The sequence below is a fragment of the Nuphar pumila genome, chromosome 8 (genome assembly GCF_984573655.1).
Source record: "Nuphar pumila chromosome 8, dmNupPumi1.hap1.1, whole genome shotgun sequence".
NCBI lineage: Eukaryota > Viridiplantae > Streptophyta > Magnoliopsida > Nymphaeales > Nymphaeaceae > Nuphar > Nuphar pumila.
The window spans coordinates 114,522,577-114,538,398 of NC_143256.1; the positions used below are offsets into that span (position 1 = coordinate 114,522,577).

Here is a 15,822-nt window from a genome sequence, read left to right on the forward strand (position 1 = left end):
GGTGAATCAATACCCCGAAGGAGCAGCCCGTATACTTGAACTGTAGTAGCCTGCGGGTAAAATTATGAATGAAGTAAATGCATTGAGCTTTCTTTTGTCCACCCTCGTTGTGATTGCTTCTTGTGATTACAATTTCTCTCCCTCTATTCTCTCTTGCTCTCTTGCACTCTGATTACAAGCTTCCGCGATCGGCAAGCGAGCTGACTAGTAGGCTTGCGGCGGTGAGGAAGGATCGACGCTCCGTGCTGACTCATTGAAGAAAATAGGCCTGTGACAAGTGGTACCAGAGCCCATTCTCGTGTTGGGGAATGGGACTCCGAAGTCGGTGTTGACAGACACACTGACATGCTGCGATTTGTGAGCAAGACATCGTGGTGCCTTATCAAAACTTGCGCAACACCAAAGGCAAGGCATCAGAGGAGATGGGTTCACCTCGGGGGCCAAGAAGAGTTGGCTGCAACTGTTAACAAACTGGTGGAAGAGGTGACTTCGCATGAGGAAGCGATTTCACGCGCATTTGAATCATTTAATGGACTGAATGATGTGGTGGCGAGCCTGCAAGAGCAGATAACCTTATTAATGGGGCAGGTCACTTCGTTGACGACTATAGTGGCTGATTTCCAGACTGAAGTAGGGGAGATTCAGTTGAAGAATTGTACGTTGCAGCGGACAATGACCCTAAATGGCGAAAATGGTGAGAGGCCATCAAGGATTGATGTGCCAAGACCTGCAAAATTCAATGGTTCTCATGACAACAAGGCCATTGAGAATTTCGTGTTCCAAGTAGAAGACTATTTGGATATCCAGAATGTGACCTTTGAAGATCTGAGGATTAAGGCTGCAGCGGCCTTACTTGATGAAGATGCTATCGCTTGGTGGAGGCGGAAGCGTAATGAGATGGAGAGAAGTCAATGTGTGATAGACACCTTTGATGACTTCAAAATGGAGTTGCGCAACTACTTCATGCAAAGAAATGCGTAAAGACAGGCATACCGGATAGTTCGTGAGCTTAAACACTCTATTTCGTTGCAAGAATATATCAAAACATTCAAGAAGTTTATGTTGGAGTTACCCAACATGCCAGAAGACAACATGCTCAACTGGTTCATTGTGAGACTTCAGCCATGGGTACAGTTTGAAGTGGAAATGAGCAACCCCCGTATTTTGGAAGATGCATATGTAGCGGCTGAGCGCTTAGTTGACACTCAGCGTAAGCCTTTTACCCCATCAACCAAAGTCGGGAAGAAACCTGACCACGGAGGCAAGAAGGGTGAGCAGTGCAATGATAACGGTGAGGCATCGACACGCCATCAATACAAAAAGAAATAAAACTTCACAAAGCATAACAACAGCAACAAGGGTGCGGTTGTGACATGCTGGTTCTGCGGTGATAGACATATCGTCAGGCAGTGCCTAAAGCTCCTCGTAAAGGACGACAGGCAAGTCAATGTTGCACAAGAAGAATGCAACGATACTGAATGCAGTGATACTGAAGTGATGCAACCAAGGATGGGGGTCATGCGATCGATTAACGCAGCTAGAAGTTACGCGGCTAAGAACATGCATATTAGTAAGAAACTTATGTACGTAGAAGTCATTATGAATGGAAAGTCTACTTCAACAATGATAGACTCCGGGGCCACACATAACTTTGTCTCGCGGGAAGAGGCAGAACGGTTGGGCTTGAAAACTTGGTCAAAGCAAAGGACCATCAAAACTGTAAACTCTGAGGCCAAGCCCATCCTTGGTGAAACAAGAGATGTGGCTACTCAAGTGCGGAGTTCGGTCGGCAAAGTCAACTTCTTTGTGGTGCCTCTAGATGATTTCAAGGTAATTCTGGGTATGGAGTTTCTGCGAAGCCAGAATGTTATGATGCTGCTAAAGTTTAACACGTTGACGATCATGGGGTCAGACCTGTCCCACACAGTGCAGTGCCTTACGCAGAAAGGCAAGTCTTCAGTGTTTTCGGCAATGCAACTAAAGAAGGGTGTCAAGCATGGGGAGCAGACATTCTTAGTTGCAGTGCATGCAGATGAAGGGAAGGTAGAAGTAGCAGTGTCGCAGACCCTAGCCCCACTATTGGAGGAGTTTCGGGGGGTGATGCCTTCGGAATCGCCAAAGCGTCTTCCGCCAAGACGTGAGGTCGACCACAAGATTGAGTTGACCCCAGGAGCGAAGCCTCTCACAATGGTTTCATACCGTATGGGGTCAGCTGAAATGAAGGAGTTGTGCAGACAGCTAGACGAGATGTTGGACGCAGGCATTGTTCGTCCTTCAAAAGTCCCATTTGGTGCCTTAGTCCTTTTTCAGATGAAACATGATGGCTCCAAATGATTATGTGTGGATTACCGTGCTTTGAACAAATACCCACTGCCTCTGACAGCAGACTTGCTCGATCAGCTAGGCAGTGCTCGTATCTTTTCCAACCTAGATCTGCGATCAGGTTACTGGCAGGTCAGGATTGCTAAGGGTGATGAGCCAAAGACAACTTGCGTCACCCACTATGGTGCGTACGAATTTCTAGTAATGACATTGGGGTTGACAAATGCTCCAGTCACATTCACGACTGTAATAAACCAGATCTTCTACCCTTACTTAGACAAGTTTGTGGTAGTCTACCTATATGATATCATGATCTACTGCAGCAACATGGAGGAACATGTCGGGCACTTGCGAACAGTGTTTCAGGTGCTGAAGGAGAATGACCTATGTGTCAAACGAGAGAAGTGTCTCTTTGGGCAGGAGGAGATCAGCTTTCTTGGCCATGTTGTGGGGCGTGGTGTACTGCATATGGATGGGTAGAAGTAAGAGTCATCTAGGAATGGGTTCCACCAAGCAAAGTGTCAGAATTACGGTCATTCCTCAGTTTAACAAACTATTATCTGTGTTTCATCGAAGGTTATTCCCTCATTGTTGCACCCTTCATAGATTTGTTAAAGAAGAATCGGGTATGGTTTGAACAGGAGCGTGCCAAGATGCCTTCGATGACTTAAAGAAAGCCTTAGTGAGGGAGCTAGTGTTGTGACTGCGTGATCATTCGAGACCCTTTGAAGTCCACACGGATGCCTCAGACTTTGCCATTGGCGGAGTTATTATGAAGATGGTTATCCGATTGCATATGAGAGTCGCAAGCTGAAAGATGCAGAGATGCGTTATACAGTGCATGAACGTGAGATGACCACCATTGTGTATTGCCTTAGGACCTGGCGGCACTACCTTTTGGGTGCTGAGTTCATCGTCAAGACGGACAATGTGGCTACGAGCTATTTTCAGACGCAAAAGAAGTTAACGCCTAAACAAGCTCAATGACAGATGTTTTTGGTTGAGTTCAACTTTGCCTTAGAGTACAAGGTTGGAAAGGCCAATATTGTGGCGAATGCCCTGAGCCGTAGGGCTGAACTGGCAGTTGCGTGTGCGAAGCCTTCAGAAGTGCACTTGGAGAGCGCATTGTTGAGCCGCATCCGCAAAGGTACGCAGCAGGATCCGACTGCACAACACCTTGTTTCTCTAACACAGGCAGGGAAGACTCAGCGATTTTGCTACAGGATGGCTTCCTCGTAACAAAAAGGGGACTCGACTTCATGCCGCGGTGGGGAAGCCTTCATCGAGAACTACTAAAGGAGTGCCATGATACACTATGGATCAACCATCCTGGTCAGGAGCATACCTTATCACTCCTTGAGCGCGGCTACTATTGGTCGCAGATGAGAGACGATGTTGAGGGGTATGTGCAGACATGCCGCATCTGCCAGCAAGATAAGGGGACAAACCAGAAGGTTGTCGGTCTCCTTGAGCCTCTACCAATTCCAGAACGTCCTTGGGATAGCATATCCATGGACTTTATTGTTAGTCTGTCGAAGGTAGGGGGCCTTAGTTCTATTTTGGTTGTGGTGAATCGTTTCTCAAAATATGTCACCAGCTTCTAAGGAGTACATTGCAGAGAAGACTGCAGAGTTGTTCGTAAAGCATATGGTGAAGCACTGGCGCATACCAAAAAGCATTATGAGTGATCGTGATGCTCACTTCACGGGCAAGTTTTGGCGTAAAGTAATTCGACTACTTGGCTCTGATTTGCTATTTTTGACAAGCTTCCATCCGTAGACAAATGGGCAGACAGAGCGCATCAACGGGATACTTGAGCAGTACCTTAGGCACTTTGTTAGTGCCAATCAGAAAAATTGGGTGAAGCTCCTTGATGTGACACAATTTTGTTATAACCTGTAGAAAAGCGAGTTTTCAGGCCACAAAACGGTTGAGATAGCCACAGAGCAGCAACCACTGACCCCGCACAAGAAAAGAGAAGGCCATCCTTCTCCTATCAGTTTGTTCACGACTGACATGAGCAGAATGAGTTGGTAAAAGCATTCTTACATAAGGCGGCAAAGAGAATGAAGAAGTGGGCGGACAAGCATCGTCGGCCTGCGGGGTTCCAAGTCGGGGACCAAGTGTTGGTGAAGCTATATCCTGGTCGTACAAGCATCTTCTGTGGGCGACACCGCGGACCGCTCAAAAAGTATGAAGAACCCTTCACCATCACAAAGAAGGCATACAAGCTGGAGTTGCCCCCAAACTTTAAGGTGTACCTGGTGTTTCACGTGTGCAACTTCAAGCAGTTCCATCCGGATGATGGAGACCCGAAACGTAGCGTGCCACAACGAGCTCCCATTATGCAGAGGACCCCGACAGCACAACGGGCCGAAAAGCACCTCAGTCAGATCCTTTGTCACAAAGTCAACTACTTGGGGGAAGCGAAGAAATACTTGGTATAGTGGGAGGAAACAACAAAACCAACGTGGGAGCCCGCATTCCGAATGAACAGCCGCTACCCGGCTGAAGTCAGAGCTTACCATGAAACAGATGGCGCCGAGGACGACGCATGATTTGAAAGGGGAGCATGTTCCCTTGTGACTTACATTGTGCAGTTGTGCTTAGAGTCTGTTTTGCTTTTGTTGAGTCTGATGTAAGCTGCCCGATTCAGGTGAATCAATACCCCGAAGGGACAGCCTGTATACTTGAACTGTAATAGCCTGCGGGCAAAATTGTGAATGAAGTAAATGTGTTGAATTTTCTTTTGTTCACCCTTGTTGTGATTGCTTTTTGTGATTACAAATTCTCTTCCTCTGTTCTCTCTTGCTCTCTTGCACTCTGATTACAAGCTTCTGCGATCGGCAAGCAAGCTGACTAGTAGGCTTGCGACGGTGAGGAAGGACTGTCGCGCCGCGCTAGCCTATTGAAGAAAATAGGCCCGTGACACTTAAAGCTCTGGATGTATATGATATGAGGTTTTAAGAAGCTTTTAGTAGTTATGGCATGGCAATTAGGATTGAACTGGATGGTTTAGATTGTTAGGTCCAGTGTCACACTATCATAACTGAGGGTCTTTGGGTTTCAATCCCACATGGGTTATTCACCAGCTTTGTTTCTTGAAGGACGAGAAAACCACTCTCAGGATCAGAGACCTGATCGCGTTGGCTCAACTTGCCATACTTATGATTGTCTTCTTTCTCAACAGTGTAAACTTATGGCGCACCCCTTGCCCCCAAGGAGTCATGGGGCTTCAACTCATCCCTTGCCCTAATTAATGCAAGGGGTTTGACACTCACGAAAATCAAACCTTGACCACCCATCTAGTGGTCAAGCCCCTATGCCAAACACCTTAGGGTTGGGATATTTCCAAACTTGCCTATCAAAACAACTATGGATCACCATGGCTAGCAGTATAATGAGATTGGGTCATTCTCCACCCAATACTGACGGAGTAGATTAACTCATGCTTAATGAGAACCTCTTGAGTGGAACTTGGTTCCTCGAGTCCAAATTCAGTTGGATTCAGTCTAGGATAGTTAGATCTTAGGAGGCATTTATGTATTTAAGCATCAATGTATCTCGTCTTCACTTTCTAGAAAGTAGGCAAATATAGCATAATATGCATGAACTTAGTGGAAGTCTAAGGGTGTGTTTGGTTTCTGGGATCTTATATATGAGAGATCTATTAGTTTTGTTAAGTATCATGAATTGTGACCGTAAAAATTTTCAGACATGTTCATGGATGCATAAACTTAAATTTAAGAATCAAGAACGGTAAAAATATATGTGATCTATATGCTGAAATTTTTAAACATGTTCATAAATGCATAAACTTAGATTTAAACATCAAGAATGGTAAAAATATACCTCAAATGCATGTTAAAATTTTCAGATATGTTCATAGATGCATAAACTTGGATTTAATCATCAAGAATGATAAAAATATACATAATATGCATGTCAAAATTTTCAAACATGTTTATGAATGCATAAACTTAGATTTAGGCATCAAGAACGGTAAAGATATACGTGATATACGTGCTGGAATTTTCAGATATGTTCATGGATGCATAAACTTAAATTTAAGCATCAAGAATGATAAAAATATAGGTGATAATCATGTCAAAATTTGTAGATATGTTCATAGATGCATAAACTTGGATTTAAGCATCAAGAACGATAAAAAATATACATGATATGCATGTTAAAATTTTTAGACATGTTCATGGATGCATAAACTTAGATTTAAGCATCAAGAACGGTAAAAATATATGTGATATACATGCTGAAATTTTCAAACATATTCGTAGATGCATAAACTTGAATTTAAGCATCAAAAAACGGTAAAAATATATGTGATATGAATTTTCAGATATGTTCATAAACGTATAAACTTGAATTTAAGCATTAAGAACATAAAAAATGTACATGATATGCATGCTAAAAGTTTCAGTAGATGAAACCAAGAATGGCACATTTATATACCAGACCCAAAGGGGTTTGGGATAATGAAATGGGGGCATAAACCGTTTGATGGGAAGTCAGATTCAGATCCCATGGGCGTCACCCCCTTGTGTAAGTTAAAGCTTGGCGACTCTCTGAGGTGGAGGGGAAGCTCTCAGAATTTTACACTGACATGGGCAGAGAACGATGCAGTTTCTTCGAGTAAAAGTAAAAAAAAAAATGACATGCTCATAAACAATAGGTAATTTGGTGATAGGCGGGACAATAATGACTATTGAGTTTGGCGCATGGGGTTGTATCCATTGACTCACCATATCAACTTGGAATGTTAATGGATTGGATTTTATGATATCTGACTCCATTTAGTATGATTTGATAAGCCAAAAATATATTCGATTATACGCTGATGCAAATATGATTTTGCTACCAAATACAACGAATATCCAGATTTAACTAATATCCAAATCCATTTACAAGTAAAAAAACAGATTTGGTTTGAGCTTTTTACCATCCAAATCTCTATCGGAATTTCAATCCGTTTAGAAAACATTTGAATAGTCTGATATGGTATTCGGCTACATCCAATCCAAATCCAAACTATTTACATCTCTACTATCATCCATGCTTGACAGTAGGTCACAGATTCACACTCCAACCATTCAACCTGAAGTTTCTCCTTGTTTGAGAAACAACAAAGAGAGCATAACAAGATTGCATTCCAAATATGTTTCCAACATGCAGACATCTAAATCTGTACACCAATCTACATACTCCAATTCATACTTTTTTATTTCCTTTTCATTGGTTCATATGCCACTATGATTATTCCGTGTTAGTTAAAAGACAAGCATCTTATGAAAATCAAAAGGAGATTAGACATTAGAAAACACTCTCCCTACCATACTACCCTATGTTGCTAAAGACACTTGACATATATTGCATACCAAACCTCCTCAACCTCTCAGGCCATCTCCAACACCACTCCATCAATTGCCTTTCTGCACCTTGAGCTCCTCCCATTGCCAACTTCAAGCAAAGGAGGGCGCAGTGGGCGCCCCTCCTTTACCACCTTCACTCTGCTTTCATGGCTAGGTCCCTGCCTGCTACTTCTCTGCTTTGGGGTCTCCTTGACGCGACAGACCAGCACCCGCTTCTCCATTGCAGCATTCTCCTTGTCCCTCTGCGAGTCTGGAGCTGTGGGTTTCAATGAGCAATCTGCACTTTTTGGTGTTGATGGCTCTCGTCGCGCTCCCTCGATATCTGACCGGAGGTTGAGAATCTGTTTCTGCATTTCTGCTGCATTGCTCTCAGCATGGAGAGCCCTCTGCCTCCATTCTTCAGCCTGCAAATGCCATTTCCAATAAGCTAAGGGTCTGTACTCTGTGGATGGACCAATGTAAGTTGGGTTCCATCCCATCTGGACTGAATCAACCCATTTTTCCAGAATCTGATCCAATTCAACAACCAAGAAGCTGGATGATTTTACCTCAAAAAGCATGATCCAAGCTTTTTGACCCGACTGCAATTGGTGCATGCCTACCAATCACTCGTATATAAACATTCAATGTTTAAATGGAAAATTATGCCTTTTTGCTAGCCTTCGAAAAAAAGGTCATTCATATATATATATATATATATATATATATATATATATATATAGAGAGAGAGAGAGAGAGAGAGAGAGAGAGAGACCGTCCAACAGGAAGGTCCAAAATCTACAACCGATGATAATTCTCTAACGATCAAGTTTTCATTGATCAGACTTTACATGTTGGACTTTTATCATTCATTTAGTGAGCGATGTGTTTTGGATTATGAATTTTATGCTTAGATGTGTTTTTGAAAGTGTTAAAAATCAACAGCCCACAATACTTTGTATTGTAAAATTTTAAATGCATTGTGAGCAGTCGATTTTTTACATTTTGAAAAAACATGCCGATACGTCGGAAAGTCTTCATTTAAAGTATATTTCTTACTGAATAAATTATAAATAACAAATATATATGGTAGGATCGATGAAATGCTCAAGCATTGAAGAACGGGCCTATCGTCATTGGTTATAGATTTTGAACCTTCTTTTGGTTGGATGGCCCCCCCCTTCCCTATATATATACAAGCTCAAACAGCTTGGGTTCATGCTCATCATCAGTCCTAAACATGGTCTCTTAGAGGCACCGTTTCATTCAGGTCAAACCCCGGATATAGTCAACTCCAACCAAACATCCGACCAATTTAATGACTTGCCCGATGGAGCAAATGATACTGAATCAGGACCAAGTCAGGTTTACTGTGCCCAGCATTAAAACCTAGTTTCCCCTGTAAGCGGGCCATGACAATGATATTGTTGTAAGACCCATAAACTGCCGTAGAATTTGTTCCCAGCCCAGTATAATTGTAACAAGTCCTAACCCACACAAATGTTAGACACGCCCAGCTTCTTAGTTCATTGGACCCCAGTATCAGGCCCAGGCTAGGTCAGCTCAGTACCCAAATCCGTAAAATAAATCACCAATCACCACGTTGAGACCCTTGTTTTTTTTTTTATTCCTTATGTTTGAAAGAAAAATGTGCGGTTCTAAGTATGTACATTAAAAAAAAACAGTTGAAAATATTTCAATCTCATCATCATATCATACTTAATTTTACTTTTATTTCAAAACCTTTGAGATTTTCTCAAGATTAAAAGAATATGTATTCCAAAATTACCAATTAAAATACACTACCAATGTCATCTAGGGTTCGTACAGAGACCCACCTATAGAAAACAATGTTGTGGCCACGTACTATGACAAAAGGACAAGGACCGCCCTACCCATGTCAGTGTCCTTGCATTGGGCCTAGGGTTGCAAACGGATCGGATCTCGGATCTCAAAATACATTGGAAAGTGTGATTGGATCAGATCCGACCCGTTTACAACCCTAATTGGGCCATCAAAGAGGACCACAAAGAGCCCTTCTTTATGAGTGCGCATCAGGTCAAAGAGGGCTCTAGCTGATTGTAGTCAGACTTCACCTTGATCTCGTTCATTCAAGCGATGAAGGGCATCCAAAATGTCATATGTGGATTCTGTATCTCTTAATTGTGTCTTACATTTTTTTTCAGAGCAGATAAATGGCATCTAGAGTTTAAGAAATGAACGGCTGAAAACATAAGTTCATCCATGGCTGAAAACATAAGTTCATCCATTCAGAGCTCCCCCACTCACTTTTTATCCCCTCAAGTCCTAGTCACAATATGGGTGTGATTTATTTATTTTTTTTAAGGCAAGCTGGGATTATGCAAACCCCCCACCAGTTATACAACTATACCATTGGGTTTTGAACCTGGGTCCCAACACAAGGTGACGTGCACTAGCTGCTCCTACCAGATAAGCAGAACATCGCAAGACATTCATATTTCCTAACCGTAAAAGTCTTCAAGCCGGTTTACTTCAAGCTAGGGGTGTCAACTGGTCGGGTTTGGTTCGAACCTAGGTGGAACCAGACTTAGATACAGATTTTCGGATATGGTATCAGGTCCGGATCCAGTTTTAATCGGGTTCACTATAAAAATATATATACCCGGACCCGATAAGAACTACATGAACCAAAGCCGGACCATACCTGGTAAAACCATAGTTTTTATCATTTTTACATTGAAAATTTGTCGGTTTTAATGGAAACTCAGGTCGGGTATAAAATTTCACAAACTATAATCAGGTCCATGTATTAATCTGACCTTCGGATCCGAACCCGGGTCTTAATTGGGTCTTCTTATTTATCAACATACCTGGACCCTTTAGGGTTTGGTTCAGGCCAAGTCCAAGTACCCGTTGACACCACTACTTCAAGCAAAGTAGGTGGGGGAGAAGCTGATCTGGATAGAAAGTCCAGTCTTTTCTAGCCAGACCCTCAAATAAACACAAGGGAAATGGGGAAAGGAACAGGTCGAGGGTACCCCGACGTTATTATCATCAGAGGTGTACAGGGTGCCATGAATGGCATCCAACCACTGTGGTTGGATGGCTTAAGTTTCTGATAGAGCCCACAAAATTTTTGAGAGCCATTAATGGATTGCACACCTTGAGTGTGCCCCTGGCCGCCGGCCCTTGCATTAGTTGATAGGCTGTGTCCAAAAATAGAAGGCCGTCAAGTGCGGCGGCAATATTCAAAGTGTGCAATCCGATTGCCACCCTCTTCTCGTTAGAGGGTATCAAGTCAGGGTGGGATCTGACGGTAGCGCATGCTCTGATGCCGTTTGTCCATGTGATGAACGGCATCCCAAATACGATGTGGTGAACTGCCTTTCAGTCTTCATTTTGCAAATCCTCGATACCTCTCATCTGATGTCACATGGACACGAGACACGCTGTTTTTGTGCAATTTTTTATTAAGAAACAGTATACGAGGGGACACGACACCAGGACATGTTGAAGTGTCCTTTGTGACATTGCTCTCTCGTCTAGGGCATCTAAGGCTCGGAAAAAAATGTGGGACCCATCTAGAAGACACAGACCCGATTCATGGTATCTGGGATGCCGTTCATCGCATGGATGGACAGGATCAGATTGTAACCATCAGAGCGAGCTCTGACCTGATACGCTCTCCAGCGGATGGAACATGCTGAGACGACAGGAATGGGCTTAGGGATGGAAACTCCTGCACCTATCCTATCCCATCCCTTCAATAAACAAACGGGACCTAATAGTATCATAAGATTTTCAAAACCTCACTTACTTCCAATATATCATGTTTTTTATCATGATTTTTATGGGTTTTTTTATTTCTGAATTTTTTTCAAGTGCTTATAGGCACTCTGTGCTATCTAAAAGTCTGGTGGTGGGTGCTTCATGTGAGGGAGCAGAAGACTCGGATTCATAAAAGATCTATTTGACCAAACAGAATCTACCAAATCATAGGGGCAATGGAAGACGTTAAACTCACCTGAATCTGCAGGGACAGGAGTGTCCTGTCAGCGTCGAGAGCGCGGCTCTGCCACAGATCCCTCGATGCCTGCAGCTCCTCCATCTCCTCCTTCACTTGGTGGAGCATCCTTTGCATTTGGGACCATTGCTCCGTCTCTGCGTGAACGTGAGCAATGATCCTCCGTATCGTCTCTCTGCACCCTTCGGAGCACGCCTTCTCCACAGGGTAACACTCTCGTCCCTGAGACACAACATTGTTGAAATGAATGAAGGATCCACAGGTTAATGAAAAAAGGTAGAGGAATAAAGGAATTCAATTCCATGGAATTGGCTTTCCAAACACGGAACACGACACAAGGTCTAAAAAGTAGATGAGATTCTCAAAGTACCTTATTCTTGCCAACCCAGTGGGCATTGGGTGTTGTGGACAAGGTGAGAAGGGATCGGAACTCTGCCTCGGTCTGCAAGGCCCCCCTTCTGCTCTCTATCAACCCCATTGAAAGATTTTCCAGCTTCTGTTCCAGTAACGCCACCTACACAACATGTTTCAGCGCGTCATGCATGGGACTCAAGTTCTGTTAATAGAAAACATGCACTTGATTAATAGGTTTTTGAGTCGCAAATCTGATTTTAAGGATTTAAAAAACAATGACCAACAATGCCCCATTTTTGTTTCTAAGTATATCTGTATGATTTTATAATAAAAATAAATATCTGTATATCTCAACAATTAGATCAAAGGCATATTTCTTTCGGCAGACACATTTTCAATGTCTAATTTAACGGCCATTGATTCTTTAGATTGTCGAAATATCCTGCACACAGATGGATTTTAATAATTCAAATGTTAATCTTCACTAAATGGACGATATAGATCACATCTACGTACAGGGTCAGATTTGATAACAACTTGCAACAATGAGATGTCGATAGGTATCACTTTAGGTGGAGCTGGAAAAAGAGACGAGCAGCTTGTGTTGGCACAAAAATATCGTAACTGTTAAAACCATTAAAATAATATTAAAAATATTTATTAGTATTTTTTACATTTATTAAAAAATAACGGATTCAAAATTGCAGCCAGCTGACAGGTGTAACTGTTTCTGCCTTGAATCTCGTGAAAGCTAGTGACAAAGATTAACCTTCACAGCTGAACCCTAAGACTATATGAACTCTTGAGATAAAAAAAAATTAGAGAAACACATATCTCTAACACGATCCCCACTCCCACTCTTTTTATCAAGTCAGAGGTCCCGAACATACAGGGCTGTCTGAGGAGGTCAGCCTAAGGCCCACATGTATAGCAAAAAGAAGTAGATGGGGGGCGAGAGCCAGGATAAGGTGCCATCACATGGCACATTTTGAAGTGTGCCGTTGCACGTGATGCCCTCCATTTTTGGTTGACAGTCTGTCAGCTCAAATTAATGCAGATGAAGGCAGCCGGTGCAAAGACACTCAAAGCGTGCCATGTGATATGTGATGGCAGTTGATCCTGATCGGATCACAAAAAATGTATTAAGCACCTGATCGCCCTCCATCAGGTCTTGGGATCCACACCTGACAGGGCCTATCTTCAAGATGGAGGGTGATGAGGTGCTCTTAATGCACAAATTTTCGTGGAATCATATTGCACCTGATCTTCTGGAAAAGCACGAAGATTTTTTTCCTTTTTGAAGGAACAGGCACGAAGATTCGAAGGGTCCGTACGGGGGCTCGAACAAGGACCAAGGAGAAGGGAACATGCAAAGAGACAAACGAGAAAAATTTTCAAATTAAAGCGAGAAAGTTTCTGTACCGTAGCCATCCATTTCCCGAAAAAACAAAATGTAGCGTAGGAATTCATTTATTTAACGAACAAGAAAAAGGGAAACAAAGGAAGAAAATGATGATATTCAAAGGCCAAAAAAAGAAAATTTTAAGGAAAAAAACGTGGACATGATTAACGAACAGAAGAATCACCCGAGTTCCATGACAAAAAAAGAAACAATAAGAAAAATTTATCAAAGCGAAATAATTTATAAAAATTTCTATATTTCGTAAAAGAACGAACCCAACGCAAAATTCTGAAATAACCAGATTTAAAAAAAGGCAAACTTTTATATAAGACCGTGGCTTCGAATCTTTTAAAAAGCCGGTCTTTTAAAAAAAACAAGACAATGAGAGAGAGACAAGAGAATCGAAAAATTAAGAAACTTTTTTCAAGAAAACCTCCAAAAAGAACGAGCTCAACAGGAATTTCTGAAGAATCAAAATTCAGAAAAATAACTGAAATTAACTCAAAAAGGATTTCATTCGATAAACCGGAGAGAGAGAAGAAGAAGAAGAAGAAGAAGAAGAAGAAGATAGCAAAATCCTAGCAGAAAGGAGAGAGAACATACGTCCGTGAATCTGAACCGTTGATCCGAGAACGAAACCTGAGCCGTCTCTCGTATGGCTTCTTTTTCTTGCTCTTCGTCTTCTTCTCCCTCCACGTCTCCGTCCATGTCGAGCTCATCGAGACGACCTTGCAGCGAAGCAGCCTTGGAATCGAAATTGCAGAACTTTCTCCTCCCGTTGCTGCACTGCAACTCCTCGATCTTCTCCTCCAAAACCCTAACTTTCTTCCTCAACGCCCTCTTCGCCAGTATCCCCGAGCTCCTCTCCATGGTCTCATCCTTTCCCTAAAAAAGAAGCAGAGAAAACCGACGAAAATCACGGAGTAATCGCCGGATTAATTAACGCGAAATCCAAACGCTATCTACAAGAGAGAGAGAGATCGGATTTCGGATCATCTAATTCACCAAACAGAACGAAAATTGAAACTCCCATGTCGAACGGCAATGAACGCTCCAGCGAGCGAGGATCATCCAAATGGACGAAATCCAAAATTCAAAACCTAAATTTCTATGATAATGTTTCAATCTCTCTCGCCAGTTTCTGAGGGAGGGGCTCACCGAGTTGAGAGCGTCGACGGCGATCAGCAACCACCTTTCCATCTCCGACCTCGCTCTGGCGAGCTTCTTCTCCGCCACGTCCTTCTTCATCCTGAGGAGATTGCACTCGGCCCTCAGCATCTCCACCTGAAACCACCAGCCCTCCTCTGCCACCGACGAAGACGACGACGGCGCTCCTCCGTCCCAGCCAAGATTCCGGCCGTCTTCCTCCTCTTCGTCGTCGCGTCGCGAGCGGGGATGCACGAGAGGAGCCGTGCGCAAGGCGACGCGTTCTCGATCGAAGAGGGTCCCGAGCGTCCCCCGCGGAACCTCTTCCTCCTCCACAGACTCGCCGTCATTAGGGAACGGTTTTCCGGCGAACCTGATGAGGGTAAGGGGTCTCTGGTGCCTAGTTTTCAGGCACCTCCGCGGTAGATGGAGAATTCTGGGGCTCGGTGGCGGTGGGTGCCCATGGTGTTGGTGCCATCTCGTCCTTCTCGGCGACATTCTCTCTCTCCAACGATCCTTCGTGCGTGAAGGGTATTTCAGTTTTTTATCGGAGTATCTTTTACCTCTTTTTCAGAATTACCCTTATACTTTTTTTATATTACTACAACTAGGGTATCCTTGTGGCTATAGAAAAGAGAGAGTTGGTCAAGCTTAATATGGCAGTGGACCGGACCTCGCCCCGTGATGGATATGAAACGGGTATGGGTCGAGGATGAAAGTTAAAATTAAAACCCGTGCGGGATGTACTTACCTTTTTCCCCAGCCTGCCTTTATACCTGAGAATTGTTGTATTCGCATATGCCATATTTATTTTGGGTCTAATTATATAATCTGATAGCATTTGAGGTTAGTTTTTCTTATATTTATGTTATTGATTTGGGGTTTTGGCACTTAGTTTTTCATATTTATGTAAATTTAATAATAAAAAATATATATATAATTTGTACTCTTCTGTGCTAATTGAGAGATGGGAGTATAGTGAAGCTTGGTGAGCAAGAAATATCGGTGAATGGTATCTATCATTCAAAAGTATGAAAAAATTAATAGAGATGTAAATCATAGGATAAAGGTTGGGTGGATAAAATGGAAAAAATGCAACTGAAGTATTGTGCGATCGTAGAATGTCATTGTGGTTGAAGAAAAAGTTGTATAGGACAATAATTAAGCCCACTTTACTATATAGCATGAAATATTGGGCTGCCAAGAGACATCATATTCAAAAAATG

The 15,822-nt window shown here is 42.8% G+C and overlaps 1 protein-coding gene across 1 annotated transcript; it reads right to left on the reverse strand.

Annotated features, from left to right (window-relative positions):
• Positions 1-7,542: 7,542 nt before the first annotated feature.
• On the reverse strand, positions 7,543-15,099 carry LOC149830298 (uncharacterized). Its single transcript, XM_090015774.1, has 5 exons — positions 14,609-15,099; positions 14,054-14,335; positions 12,065-12,208; positions 11,695-11,916; positions 7,543-8,113 (listed from the first exon to the last, which is right to left on the reverse strand). The coding sequence occupies exons 1-5, from the start codon at positions 15,092-15,094 to the stop codon at positions 7,733-7,735; spliced, it is 1,515 nt and encodes a 504-aa protein (XP_089871900.1). The 5' UTR covers positions 15,095-15,099; the 3' UTR covers positions 7,543-7,732.
• Positions 15,100-15,822: the final 723 nt, after the last annotated feature.

Bases quoted from the DNA above. Each gene is read 5' to 3' on its own strand.
- LOC149830298 (XM_090015774.1), bottom strand. From the start codon at position 15,094: ATGTCGCCGAGAAGGACGAGATGGCACCAACACCATGGGCACCCACCG. The intron at 14,336-14,608 runs GTGAGCCCCTCC...CTTCTTTTTTAG, and splicing joins CCGTCGACGCTCTCAACTCG to GGAAAGGATGAGACCATGGA. The intron at 8,114-11,694 runs GTGAGTTTAACG...TGGCATTTGCAG, and splicing joins TCCTGTCCCTGCAGATTCAG to GCTGAAGAATGGAGGCAGAG.